This window comes from Pimephales promelas, chromosome 10 (genome assembly GCF_988280905.1).
Source record: "Pimephales promelas chromosome 10, fPimPro1.hap1.1, whole genome shotgun sequence".
Lineage (NCBI taxonomy): Eukaryota > Metazoa > Chordata > Actinopteri > Cypriniformes > Leuciscidae > Pimephales > Pimephales promelas.
Window position 1 is genome coordinate 31545604 of NC_142778.1, and position 15422 is coordinate 31561025.

The 15422-nt window shown below is 38.3% G+C and overlaps 1 protein-coding gene across 1 annotated transcript; it reads right to left on the reverse strand.

The window, feature by feature from the left end:
* Positions 1-1662: 1662 nt before the first annotated feature.
* On the reverse strand, positions 1663-12989 carry rgma (repulsive guidance molecule BMP co-receptor a). Its single transcript, XM_039669009.2, has 4 exons — positions 12497-12989; positions 9367-9482; positions 5727-6244; positions 1663-3356 (listed from the first exon to the last, which is right to left on the reverse strand). Exons 1-4 carry the CDS (start codon positions 12508-12510, stop codon positions 2655-2657), a joined length of 1350 nt encoding a protein of 449 aa, XP_039524943.2. The 5' UTR covers positions 12511-12989; the 3' UTR covers positions 1663-2654.
* Between the last annotated feature and the right edge of the window lie 2433 nt (positions 12990-15422).

Sequence of the window (15422 nt, forward strand, 5' to 3'; positions counted from 1 at the left end):
CAGGTGGCAGTCTTAGCCCAACATACTTGGACTAAAAACCTAATGCTGTGGTAACTTCCATCGTCAAACATGAGTTCAAACAAGAAACATGACTACAAAAACCCACACATCATAAAACAAATCAACATGACACTTTATTTTTTATTCAATAAATAATTTACAGTATTTACAGGTGGTGTGTGGCACCGCTTTAGTCCTACATAGAAAAACAGACTAAGCTGTCTGGTATCTCCCATTCAATGTTAATACATTTGAAAAAGTTATCCACTTTTCTTTAGCGTTACAAGTCTGATAACCTTTTTCACCATCAAGTTAAAACCATGTAAGAGCTAGGTTAAAGAGAATAAAAACATAAAGTGCTTTTGTAATAAACAACACATGAACACCGCAAGTCACACGTTTCCTACCTAGTATTTAGTTTCTTTAGGAAGGTTGTCTCCTTTTTGCTCTTTTTTTCCAAATTAGATTGTACTAAGTCCCTTATCCTGTTTTTGTGATGTTTGTGTGTACACAATATTCCTTTAAACTTAAAGGTAAATTTCACTACACCCTCTGATGTACCAAAAAAAACCAGCACAAAATATTATTTGCCAAATCACACAAACGTATACGTCACGTTACACATATAAATCCAAAAAGCACTAACAACACAAGCACACTTAAACACAAAAGTCGTTACAATCATTTTGTATGCTTTCAAATGTCTCTTTAAAGCCATGAACTGCACCAACACAAGCTTTCTTAGCAGTAGTAAGGCTCGCAAAACTTTACAGTGTAAGAATAAATTACCGTGAAGTCTCTCAAAGCATTCCTTGTTTATAATTAACATCTAAACCATACTTTCAAAGGTCAAACTTTTTACTAAGAGAAATCAAACACTGGCAAGAGACAACTGTGACAGATGACATGATGATGTTAAGTGAACTTCACCTTCCACAAAGACCTTTCCAACAGTCCCTAAACATGGCCTATGAAATAATTACACCATCAAGGGTGCAGTTTCACTCTTCAAAATAGTGGTGCTATGCATCGTGTGACTTTAGCTCGCCAAAACTACTACAGCTATTTACAATACTGAGTTGCCAGTAATCCTGAGCCTCCTAATAGCTGGAGAGCGAATGCCCTCATTTCAAATGTCACAAGAAATGCATGGATGCAGATGAAAACAACAGCTCCTGCACTGGTCCATTCCACCACACTGTAGTTAGCAGCACCTTCCAATATTAGACACAATCAGGACATCTGGTCTGAGCCTAAATACTTAAGTGAACCACAAAGGCCCCATGAGAAAGACAAAATTCAGCTGTTTGGGAAATTGTTGGCACCATGGCTTGTTCTTTGGCAAAACGCCTTCGCCATAAATTCACAGATCTACAGAGTCGCGAGTTAAACGGGGCCTACAGCACAGCCACGTCGACACCCTTTTGAAATGGAGAGCAAGGCGTTGCTCTTTAAGAAATAGAAAGGATGATTGATTGATCTGCCTTGTGGGTCCCGTCTCAAACTGCAAATATTGTATGGAGAGACTTGGCTCTCTCCTGGATATATATGTTGATCGTTACCTACTGCAAAATGACATGAATATTTTTTCCATAAACATTTTTGTGCTATGTCTTGGGCCACACCATTGTATGGCTTGATTTCTCCCCCCCCCCCCCCCCCCCCCCCCGATTCGATGGCATTTTCTTTGTGAATAAAGTAAAGTTATTCTCAATGCGCCTGAAAAGTGTTCAGGCTGAATTCGAACACCCAATTTGACAATGGAGTGAATTCAATAAATATTTTTTTTCTTTCAAAAATTATAACACCTAAGCAGTACGAGTGTAGTTTAAAGTCTGCTTGACACCCCATTTTATATTTAAAATGTAAGGAAAGAGCTCTTGGCAGGCAGTAAAACTTCTTACTGACCCATGAACCACCACACCAGAGCTACATTAGGACCTTGGGTGCAATATACAGCTATTATGAAACACTTCACACACTCACACACAAGCATTCATACACATTTTTCTCTTGCACACACATAGACAAACTATACAAAAGGCATGATGTTATGGCCTATTAATCTTCTCCGTAGACAACACGACTTACTAGTCTGACACGGCCTAGGCCAGGGGGCTTTCACTAGGAAGCTACTTTTTCCAAATCTGAAGCTTCTTCAAAGAAAGAACTCCTGCCGGCCCTCCATTGTTTGGAGACGTTAATAAAAGCTCCTGTCCTGTCCTTCAACCTGGCTCCGGGAGACATACTTCACCTCTCACTTGGCATCAAGTGAACTGAAGACCATCTCCAAACTCTTCTTTCTGCCAAGGATCATCCGTCTCTCACTCCTGTCAGTGGCACGTCACTCTGGCGAGAGCAAGGATGGTTTCATCTGGCCCTCTCAGCACTGCCTTCTCTGTCATTGAGCAGTTATGAGATCAGCAGAGATGGCTGGATCTCCAGGAACGCTTCGGCTGTGGCCTTATGAATGAACATACGTGATGATAAGAGATGAGTCCATGACGTGATACAAGACACACAAGTGTGAAAGCCCTCAGCAGAAGCTCGGGCTCTAGCTGAGAAGCCCAGCCTCTGGTAGATGGAAGACAACACAGTGAGAGTAGCATTTCACATGCATACAGCTTCTGACAACCATCTAACGAGAATGGGGACTAGAGACAAATGGAACACGAGCCAGTCCAAAACTGTACGACAACAAGGCTGATGAGGACTAGGAAACTAAAACGGAATTTTTCGGAGGCAGAGTTGAATATTGTATCCTTTTCATAGAGGTGGTATTTGTCTTTGTTGGAGTGGAGCATTTTAACATCCTCAAAGGCATAGTAGGCCGCCAGGGTGAAGTTAATGTCCCCGGAAGATAGAAGGTCAAAAACACAGGATTGGAAGTACAAATCCTCCACTGGTAGACGTTCTTTGCACTTGGCCATGGCTGACTGATAAGTGAAGCCAGGGTTAGGACTGCCAGGCCGTCCCCTGCCTAAGCCGTGGCTCTCTGCTGCCCGTGCTCTGAAGGTCCTGAAGTCTATTCGCTGGTTGCCAGGGCAACCATGCAGGCAGAGGTAAAGATCCTGGTTATCCTGGTCCTCCACCGAATTCACAACCTCCTCTGGCATCCGCACCGCAAAGGTGAGGTAGCGGCCAACTTGCCGAACTACAATAGTGGTGCCAATATAGCGTGCCTGGATCTCCACATGTTGTCCGGGCACCTTCTCTACCACACGCAGGGTGTTGGCCCCGTGGCGGTCCCCTCCGTTCTTTGAACCATCAGCAAATGCAGCGGGAAGCTCGTCAGTTTCAGCATGGTACGTCTTCTGGTCTACACATTCTTGGAAGTTCTTGAAGATGATTGTTAACTGTGGTAAAGAAGTGAGAACAAATCATTGATAAGTCTATTTAAATTGTGCCATATTAAGATTAATTATTATTTTGGACATACATAGATTAAAACACCAGGAACAGAAAACAAACATTAACTGAATTGCATCATCTGTGCAAGTTAAAGGAGTAGTTCACTTTAAAAAAAACTTTTGCTGATAATTTACTCATCCCCATGTCATCCAAGATATCCATGTCATTCTTTCTTAAGTCGAAAAGAAATTAAGGTTTTTGATGAAACATATCCAGGATTTTTCTCCATATAACGCACTTTACTGGGAACCAAATGGTCCAAGGTTCAAAAGTTTCAGTGCAAACTGTTCAAAGGGCTTTAAACGATTCCAGACGATGAATAAGGGTCATATAAAGCAAAACGATCGCTCATTTTTTTATAAAAAGAAAAAAAGTTGAAGTTTTATAAGCTCAAATGGTCGCCTTGCTCTGTTCTATGATGCGCGTTCGTGACTCTCCTGTTCGAACTCATTTATCAAAATGAAAGATTTTTTTTTTCCGAACGAAATAAACTAGTTGACTCGGGAAAAGATTTGTTCATTTTGATGAACGAGTTCGAATAGGAGATTCATGAATGTGTATCACAGAACAAAGCAAGGCGACCATTTGAGCTTGTAAAACTTAAACTTTGTTATTTTTCTTTTTTAAATGAGCGATCGTTTCACTTGATATAACCCTTATTCATCGTCTGGAATCGTTTAAAGCCCTTTGAACAGTTTGCATTGAAACTGTCTTTTGGACCTTGAACCGTTTGGTTCCCATTGAAGTCCATTATTTGGAGAAAAATCCTGGATATGTTTCATCAAAAACCGACTGAAGAAAGAATGACATGGACATCTTGAATGACATGGGGGTGAGTAAATAATCAGCAAAAGTTGATTTTAAAAAAAGTGAACTACTCCTTTAACACCAGAATCAGATTCTAGAGAAAAATAGACAACAAATAAAGTGTGCAAAATTTTAAATGCTATATTTGTTAAAACAAAAGCAGGCAACAAACAGCTGCCAGACAGTGCTTTATGCACTATTGCATGTGGCAAAAGATGGTCACTACTCTATTCTGCATAACTGAGCCTTGTCTTTATAAAACCAGAGGACTGTGTAGTGCAGACCCTCCAAGCCCAGAAGCTTTCGTAATGTCACATTTCAGCAGCAGCTCAAGATACAGGGGGCCAATGTAAACGCACTCTGGAGAAACACAGGTCCAGTCTATGTTACAGCAGGCCTCAGTATGCAGACACAAAGACAATCCATTCATGCTGCTCAGAGCCTGCCTGTGAACCCCGGATTCAGCTCCAGGGAGTGGACTTGCGCCAGCTAGAGAGCACAGCCTGCACATGGGCTAATTAGAGAAGGCTGCTCCTACCTCTTGACTCCTCCAGCGAGCTAACATTAGGGGGCCAACGGACTGCTGACACATGTGTGACCTCGGGACGTCCCGGCTGCTCTGATCTCGCAAATGATGCATATGAGTGTGTGTCAACGTCCGAGTGGAGACTCAGTTTAGCCAAACCGCCCTATAATCACTAATGGTGCAGTGATCTGCCCCCTGTTGACAGCACCCAACCAAGGCTTGTTTAAAGCTATAGAAATCATGTCTAGTTTGCACATTCGCTTTTGTCTGTGAGCCACTGTCATTTAATTAAAAAACAGCCAACTTTACAAAAATATCATGATCCCTTCCCTTCCTACAAGAATGAACTGTGGGTCTTTCTACTTAATGGGGAATCATTAGAGGTTTTTGATGACAGAAAATTGCTCTACTTCTTAATGTGACTGAGTACAAAGTACTTGTGTTTTTCTGCAGAGAAAACAAAATTACTGCAGCCAAAAGGACATCAGACATAAACTTGTAGTCCTGTGCTTTCACCTTAGGCTCCACAGCTGGCTAAGCTTCCCAGTTTGCCCAATGAGCCGTAAAGCAAAACAATGATAATTTATGAGGTATGAGGGCCAACTAATGCAGAGAAAATATCAGCAGTTTCCTGTATGGACTGAGCACTTAGTTAAAACAACAAAACTCTTAAATCACACACAAATAATGGCAAGGACTGCCACAGATATAGTAACATTAGCCCACAAAATAAATAAATAAGACTCTTGAGCCTGGTAACATTGCAAGTTATTACCGTACCTCTCTTTTGTTGCTGACATTCCTTTAAAAATCATTAATCAGACTTATCACATCTTCATCTGTTGTGGAACAGATCCAAATGCTAACTAGACTCAGCACTTAAGAAGTCTGCTTTCTCTTCCCACTGGTAAAAACACACTTTAACCATTAACTAGTTTTAGATGCTAAAAATGACTTTTGCTTATTTATATGAGGCACATACCTTGCTAGTAGCCGTAGCAGAAGATCCAGGCACAACTGGAGTGTTCGTAACCTGCACAGACAGGTACTTATTGTGAATCAGTGGCCAGGCTCCCTCAACTTTACAGGTTTGAAAGTCATCGTTAAATGTGCGGAGATGTGGGTCCCCAAAAAAGCCGCAATGAGTGTAATTGGGAGGCGTGGCATCACGTGGTAGACTCCGCTCATAATGGCACACCTCTGGCCCATCAGAGGGAACGTGGATGTCCGGTTGGGGCGGCGGCTGGACTGGGGGCAGGGGTGTGCGGGCACGAGGCTGGGATGTGGGCCCTTCTTTGGAGCAGTTGTGTTGGCTCATAAGATCCTCTATACCATGTTGGGCTGAATGGTAGGCCAGGTCACCTCGACAGTTACGGGCGGTGCGACGGACGCAGTTGTTGTACGCTCGCAGAGCCGTGCAGGGATCCTCTTCTGGGCCGGATCTGGAAGTGGAGGCCCAGAACTCGGAGTTACACTTGAGGATCTTACACTGCAGAGTTCCTGTAATGCAAAAAGGGAGATAGCGTAAACACACTGGCATGGTCAAACTAAGTTTACACAAAGATGAAATTAAATAAGCATCAACCAATGTAGCTGACAAAACTGATTAAGCTTATAAACATCGTTTTAATCAAGAATGTTTCCTAATTTTAGTATCTTCACTTTTTATTCACATTTCAGATAGTACTACTTTTTTTATTTCAATTATTTCAGTACTAACCTTTAAATTAAGTTTAGTTTAGTTTATTATGTTATGTTCGTGAATGCCAGTTGCTCAAGGCCCTCATAACAACACATGAATTCTCTCTACATCTGGACAAAGTGAGGCTTTAATTCCATCAGTAATAAAAAGAAAACAACATTCCAACCAAGTTCCAAGTTTCTGTGTTTTGCCAACTTCCATCAACTCTAAGTGCTCTAAATGTAGTATAAAGTAAGGCTATTGTTGTCTTGTTGCCCTTTCAAAAATATATGAAACATAAACTTTAGAGTAGAATCAACAATTCTTGACTTTGTGAAATTCAAAATGTTAATAGAATATTATTACTATGTGTATATATATCACAGGGGACTAAAGCTCAACACTTAAGAGCTATTGTTATACAAAAAGTAAAGCAATAAGCATCTAAATAGGCATCGTTACAACGTAATGAACTCTCGACAGGCTTATCTAACTTCATTACCTCACCATGAATGACATCACTTTATATTAGTAAATGGGATATGCTTTATCAAAAAATGCTGATTAAGCTCCCAGTTGGATATCTAGCAATTTCACACAGTTTAAGGTGCAACACAAATGAATAGCAGTAAGACAAACTGGAAGGAAGCCTTCAAACTGACATTCACGCCAACAAAAGTCTATTATTTAGAAGTGCTAATCATCTCATATCAAATTCACACTCATTCACACCTTGTGCTGTCTCTTTGCATTGCTAAGCAGATTGTGGGGGTGCTTTTCAGTAAAGCACCATGGGTGTCAGTGACCGAGGGCAAATGCACATCTGAAAAAAAAATCACTTAGGGCTTTAACAGAAGGGGGTAGCTGTGAGTGTGTGTGTGTGTGTGTGTGTGTGTGGGAGGGTGTAGTCCTAGGACTCTGAATGAAGACAATGCAATTTGCCATTGAGAAGAAACCAGCAGAGTCATAAATTAGCCCTGTGTAAAGGGATTAGGTAGAGTTTCATCAGCCATGCAGGGCAGGAGGGAAAGGGGGCTGAGGACAGCCTTAAAGAAACAGGATCTCTGGAGAGAAACTGGCTCCAGGACCAATGGGTGGAACATAGGGAAGGTCTCACCATTCCACAGGTCAAACTGGATATGAGATAGCCACCTGTCCAGAGCAAAAGGCCGTAATCAAAGGCAAAAGCAATTTCAAGCGCATTCCCCTTCCTCGAATTACACAGTTGAATTGAAATCCGAAGGCTTTAGAATCATGTGTTTTTTTCATTATTTGAAGATTATCTCTTTCGTTTAATAAAACACAAAGACATGCCAAAACTACACACATCTTTGTTTCCAAATGATCACGCACCAATCTTTGTTGTCTAAGTCACAAACCTGTAATCCACCTACCAGCTAGCCTATAAAGGGCATTAATGACCATCTGATAAGAGACAATAGGCTAATTTAAGATGTTAGTGACTAGCGCTTGCATGATTGTCTTTTGTTTGGCGTTAAATAATGTGAAAGAAGATGGAGCACTGGGTGTGAAATCAAACTGAACACTACTTACAACTGACTAGAACCTTGACAGATAAAAACAACACTTGTAAAGATACACAGAAATGAATAATCACATTTAGAAAACACATCGGACCCATAATTATGCGAGAGTACGTACATTCTTCTACACACATTCAATTTTTCTTCTTATACTACATTGTAAACATGCCAGGATTTTATGAGCAGTAATTTCTTAGAAACAATGCTGTACTCTGAATTTTACTGTAAAATCAATGCAGGCTTGGTAATTTATCTTTTAACATCATATGATATTACTATCATATTGATTGAATGTTATTATGCTACTATATACACCAATTAAGGGGAAGGTGCAATATTGTGGTGATCTGATCTTTGGTAAACTTGTGATTTTAGAGGTTGTCAACTAAATATGCAATGCACATCAATACTCTTTATAGAAAAATCTCAATAATTATGACAATAATTATTTTTTGATAAACACTGAACATTACAAAACACGTAAGCAACTACTAGCACAGTATAGGCTGGGAACTTAATGTCAGTATGGCACTGTGGACATGAAAATATTGCAGCTAATCTGTAAACACAAGTCTGTAGTGTAGACAGTGATAATGTCTGTGATTCTACAAGTCAACACTGCAATTTTCGGTATTTTCCTACTACTGTTTACTGTGAAATCCATGTTCTACTACCCAGTATTTACTGTACTGTAAATGCAGACTAATTTGAGTGAATTTAACCTTACACATATATAAAAAGATAATTATGCCAGTTTTAGATTTTTATTGCATTTAAAAAACATGTTTACTGCACTGAAAACGGTGTTAAAAGACTTTGAAATCGTTTTTGGACATTTTGCTGCAACAAGTCGTGCGAAGGCATAGATATGGAGGGTGCTCGCTTCCCCTCCCCCAAACATAACAGCACGTCCCGGCCAGAGCTGTGGGAAACACTGCGGTACTGGTGCAGCAGAATCAAACCGAACCTTCCGAACATTACGCTTTAAACAATGGCTATAAAACAACTAAAAAAAATCGTTCTAGCTTTGCATCCACATTTGTTTTTTCGCATCTTTTCAATGCGAAAAGGTTTAGCCCCTACAGCACGAGTCGCGCAAACTTGAAAGTTATTAACAACAACATTACTCAAGCGTACATTATTAAGGAATGTACACTGAAAAGATAAATAACTTTCACCAGACGTAACTGGGTCATGACTAAACAAAATACACCCAACTGCAAAGTAACAAAGCTCGGCGTCATTTCAACATGTTTAACTCCTGCTCTTAAAGTGTTTTTGTAGCGATTATAATTAACCTATGTTGCATAATTACTTCGACAGTTAAATGCCGAGAAACGCACATTTTCAATCTTAAAGCTTAAAAAAAAGAGATAAATGTTTTTTTTCCCCCTTACCTGCTGGAAACAAACAGAGAAACACAACAAGCGATTGGCAGACTTGTAGCGCCGATGGTCCTGCTCCTTTCCCCATAACCATCCATCCAGCACGGGACAGCGCTCCTCTCCTCTCCCTGTTCACACCAGCAATGTAAAGATATGCGGATTAGAGCAATGCTGCAACTTTCCGTTTGAGTAGAAGTTGCTGAAGAAACGCAACACCCCGAAATCATTCCCCACGCCTTTCCACTCGTACAAATATCACAGCTTTTGTCAGGTATTCTCCGTGTTCACACATTCCCAACCCTCGCTAGAAAACGTGCCATCGATCTTCGAGTTTGCTAGTGTCAAGAGGGCGCAGCCTACACTGCGAAGTGCACCAATAAGAAGTCACTGTTTCTCCACCAACCCCTCAATAGTTTCAAATTACTCCCGTGCTTTGAAAAGTACTTACCCGTTTGCCATGTAGGCTGCATACTCAAGAAAGCGAACACATTATACTTGTTGTTACTCCTTAATAGTGTGTTGGCTACTTCCCTGTGCTGGTGCATGCATTTTCAGTTATGACAGGATAAGATTGGAAATACAGGTTTCACTTTATTTTACTGTAGTCTATGTGCAATTACAGTGTTTATCTAGCTAACTAGATAGGTTAGGTTAGTACCTTACAATTCAGTAATAAATAGTATAGGCTAATAAGTAGGCTACGTATCAGGACTGTAAAATAAAGTGCAAGTGAAATATATTTAAAACAATATGTAAATTTAAGAAGTTTTTAGAATATTAACAGAATATTTTACCAGAGCATGATAATAAAATAGCATTTATTTAAGTCCTACACAGACCCAATTACCCACTTAATCCCATTTGTGCATATATATATATTAGGGCTGTGCAAAAGTTAATTGCGATTAATCGCATCCAAAATAAAAGTCTGTGTTTACATAATATATTTGTGTGTGCAGTATATAATTATTTTGTATATATAAATACACACACATGCATGTATATATTTAAGAAAATATGTTATTCATATATAAAATATTTATATTTATATAATATAGATTATGTATTTATAAATATATACAGAATTTAAGCACAAATAATTCTTAAATATATACATGCATGCATAGGTATTTATATATACAAAATAATTATATACAGCACACACAAATATATGATGTAAACACAGACTTTTATTTTGGATGCGATTAATCGCAATTAACTTTTGCACAGCCCTAATATATATATATATATATATATATATATATATATATATATATATATATATATATACATATACATACAAGGTCTATGTAAGGTAAGGTGTGTTTTAAGTTGTCCATTAGGCTAAAGACGGTCTTGTTTTGATTTTATCTTTAGTGTGGCCGGTGTAAATAGTCACATGACCAATGCTGTTTAACCATGTTTAGTGTACATTATAATCAAATAATCCTTTTGTTAATAAATCCAAAATTAAGATAATAAATAAAATGGCTGTCTCATATAATCACTATATTTGAACATAAGTTGTCATGGGAAAACAGCCCATTTTTTTCTTTTTTTGTCAAAATAGAGCTCCTTTTCCCCCACACATATAGGCTAACTGTAAAATGTATTTTAACAGTATTTATTTATGTAATTAATTTTTTTATGATTTTTTTTTTACAGTTTGTTTCTTTAGACTGTCCAACACAAATGCTTACATTGAGTTTGTTTTTTGTAAAGGCTTGAAGCAGGGGTGTTCAATTCTGGTTGTGAAGGGCCAACATGAGTATAGCTCCAACTTGTCTCAACATACCTCCCTGGAAGATTCTCGTAATCCTGAAGACCTTGATTACCTTGGTTAACTTGGTTCAGGTCTGTTTAATTGAGGTTGGAACTTGGAACTAAACAGGACAGTGACCCTCAAAAGCAGTATTAGAAACCCAATGTTAAAGGATCATACAAAAGAGAGAATCAGTTTTTTTAATTGCATTGGGAATATATGCCTTTTAAGACAAATGGCAGACTGATAAGTAAACTGATAAGAAGCTTCTGTCAAAATGGAAGAGAAGCCCTATACCACCACAACTAAACTGCAACAGCACATGAATATGATCACCTTTTCTACAGTGGTCTGTCTGTCAACATAAATGCATCCACCTAAGCATCATCATACATCACTGTCATCAACACCCAGGGCTTTCAAAACATCTAAAAACACCAGTTAATAATAACAAGCTTCATGTCACTGCATTTCCCTCATTTTTCAAACTCCCAAAATTACCTTTCCTGCATTGTCAATCGTAAGATGCACTGCTGAAATGTGAATTATTGAAAGTGCCCCAAGCAATCTGAATTCACCCTATAATACGTAATCTTACTAGGACTGATATTTTTATTTGGGTGAACATGAAGGATGCTTCCCATCTATAATAAAAGCAAATTATTAAAGTAATCTGATTATAATAGTCAGATTTTGGCAGGTCGAGGTAATTGAAAGGTCCTGGAAAAAGAGGGATGTAGATATGTAATGGTTGTGTTTTTAGTGGTCAGCTGTTGCAGTCCAATAGATGGCGCTTGCACAGTGGTTGAGAATGAATGATATCTCCAGAGAGAGATATCCTCCTCATGCATATTTACAGTTTAACAGAATAGTGATGCCTGTTTTCATTTCAGATTAGAGAAAATAATTTGAATGTAGGTAGGCTACATAAAAGCCAAAATATGGCATTATGGCACCTTATCTTTAATGAGAAGATACAGATGATGTTGTGAAGCCAACCCAGCTCCGATGTAGTCTAACAATTTGTGAGTTGAATTGATCATCAAAAGCGTGTGGATAATTTCTAGCGTGACAGATGCTAAAATATTCAGATTTAGAGTTAGAGCACAATAACATTTATTAGCAATAGCTTGACATCTAAAAACCTAGTATTCGAATTAATGAAAAAATACAATCTTTACTTTTTAGACTATTCTTGAAGCCAAAACATACACGTAGGCTATGTGATGTAGACTTGACGACTCGGTGATAAGATGCTGGCGATATATTGGCTGCCTATAGCCTACCTTTTATAAGAGGATGTCTTCACATAAACTAACCATTGCAGGATATAAAAAATAATTTTAGAAGTAATTAGACAACAAATCACCGGGAACCCACCTTTTTGAATGCATGGAGCTCTTCCACACTTTTGGGTTGAGTTTCTTTGCGGAACCGGGATGGGTCTGCGACTGAAGCGCCTTGCAGTCGTGCTTTTGATCAGTAATAGCCTACGACTTTTTTATTTAAGGCTATACAACGATGTAAAACTCGCGGTGAAGCTCTGCTGTCGTCCTTGCATGATGTCTCCTGTTCCGATAATTTTAAAGACAAGATCCGTCTTTATCTCAGCGCTGCGATGTCTGATGTTATCCGTCAACCAGTTTACCGAGGCACAAACGATAAAAACGAGAAGCTCGCAAATGTTTTCGAATCGATAGTGTTCTTCATTTTGCAGTGGTATTCCCAGGTTCCTCTGTTGCTCTCAGGACTTGAGTAGGAAGAGCCCTCGGGGCAGCAGTGTTGATAGCGCTGGCTCGTTTCCTCGCCTCAGTGTTGTGAAATGACGAGTTTGAAAGTGTGAGGCACAATGATCAGCGCTGCAGTCTAACTCCCCACACTGTCACACTCAATGCAGGGTTATGTCTGTTAAACCAAGCCTGGAATATTTTATGAACCCTTGCGATTACTGATTTTTATTTTTTGGGTTAATATAATAGACCTAAACAATTAAATGCATGAATGCACATTAGAAAGAACACATTTTGTTTTTCATCTGTAATTCAGTGTTGTTGTTTGCGTTATGTGTCCCAAAATTATATATGCATTTTCCATATCTAAGTGCTACAACTCAAAGTAGTTTAGCAATCTATATTTGTGTAAATTAATGGAAAGTATTAATTAATGGTAAGTTGTTACAAACTATTCAAACTACTGGATGGATTGTGACATTAGTGGGAAACATGGGCAATTTAATTTTTTCCATGAATTTAATGTAGTCATCAAATTTACATTCAAAATATTCACCTGTGACTTGGCCTATTGTAAGTGTGATATTGTTTTTTAACAGTTCTATAAACACAATTTATATCCAATAACATGTTTTAGACAAAACAAAAAGAAAAATTGACCAGTCAGTGCTTTTTCTGCTGTAAACAAAAATAGTCAGAAAATAGCCAAAGGGTCAAGCTTTGAGTGGCTACCAAGCAACACACAGACTGAAAGCATGTCTGGAAGTGGAGTGGAGTGATGATATTTCCTCCTCCTTTCAAAGCAATCAGTAATCATTCCACTCCAGTTCAGGTTTTCCACACACCATTTTCCACACTGAGAAACCCAGTTAGGAGTGAAAGCTATAACATATCACTGACACTTGGGCTGCCTCCGAAATCGCATTCTTCCTACTATAGTAGGCAAAAAAAACAGTATGTGACAGTAACAAAAGTATGGTATAGGCCTTATCTGAATTGCCAGTACTCATAAAAGTGTAGGCAAAAACTACCCGGATGACCGACTGCTTCCGGCGGGATTCTGAAGTGCGCATACGATGGACACTTTACTATCCCATGAGATCACGGGAGACGATTTGTGAATTTCAGCGTAACTGACAACATGGCAAATGTAGTCCAGATTACATATACTTCACACATTCATATTAAACAGAACATACTTTTTTTTAGCGGTCATGAAGTAATTAGGCTACTTATTCAAAATTATAGGCCTACCTACTCAAGAGAGTATGTGATTTCGGACACAGCTTTGGACTAGTTCTAGTCTGTGAAGCAGTGAACTGTGCACATGCTTAGCACATGTTGGCTCACATGGAGACCCTGCAGGTTTGAGTCTGACCTGGATGCCAAATCCTAACCCCTACAGGTCTGTAAGTGGAAAAAACTTGTGGATTTTTTTTTGTGTGTGTGCCAATATCAGGGGCTGAGCCCACATTATCAATTTAAGACAAAATTTGATCAAATTCATGCTACTATGACCTGACTAGCCTACATACCAGTCCTGCATGTAACATGTTTCAACTCAAGCCCTGTTAAAATTTAGTTTGAAAAAAAAAGTAGTGATTCTTTGTGAAAAGGTAGTGATTCTTTTTGTAAAAAGTAGCAAATCTTTTTGAAAAAAGTAGCAATTCTTTTTGAAAAATGTAGCAATTCTTTTTAGGGAAAAAAAAGTAGCGATTTTTTTGAAAATGTAGCGATTCTTTTTGGAAAAAAGTAGATTCTTTTTGAAAAAGTAGCGATTCTTTTTGGAAAAAGTTAGTGATTCTTTTTGAAAAAGTAGCGTTTTTTTAAGGAGCGATTCTTTTTGGAAAAAGTAGCGATTCTTTTTGAAAAAGTAGTGATTCTTTTAGAAAAAAGTAGCGATTCTTTTGGGAAAAAAACTAGTGATTCTTTTTGGAAAATCTAGTGATTCTTTTTGAAAAAAAAAGTAGATTCTTTGTGAAAAGTAGCGATTCTTTTTGGAAAAAGTAGTAATTCTTTTTGAAAACGTAGCGTTTAAGGAGCGATTCTTTTTGGAAAAAGTAACGATTCTTTTTGAAAAAGTGGTGATTCTTTTAGAAAAAAGTAGTGATTCTTTTTGAAAAAGTAGCGTTTAAGGAGCGATTCTTTTTGGAAAAAGTAACGATTCTTTTTTATAAAAAGCAGCAATTCTTTTTGAAAAAAGTAGCGATTCTTTTTGAAAAAGTAGTGATTCTTTTAGAAAAAAGTAGCGATTCTTTTTGAAAAAAAACAACAACTAGCAAATCTTTTAGAAAAAAAAAGCAATTTTTTTTGGAACTGATTTTGCATAGGCATTGCACTATTCTATCTTAATGTCAAAATTCCTGCAGCCTATTGCCTATTTTGATTCAAAATGACTGCACGTTTGCAAATTTGGGACTGTTTGAGGGGATGTTCACAGAATGCATTTTTGCATCCAAAATCATGGGACCCGGCAGTAAAATGGAAAAGAAATAGGCAAGAGTTATGAGACCTGTTTTCTAAAAGTTGAACTTGCAAAATGCAGCTGTCATTCAAGACACAATAAGACACAAGCA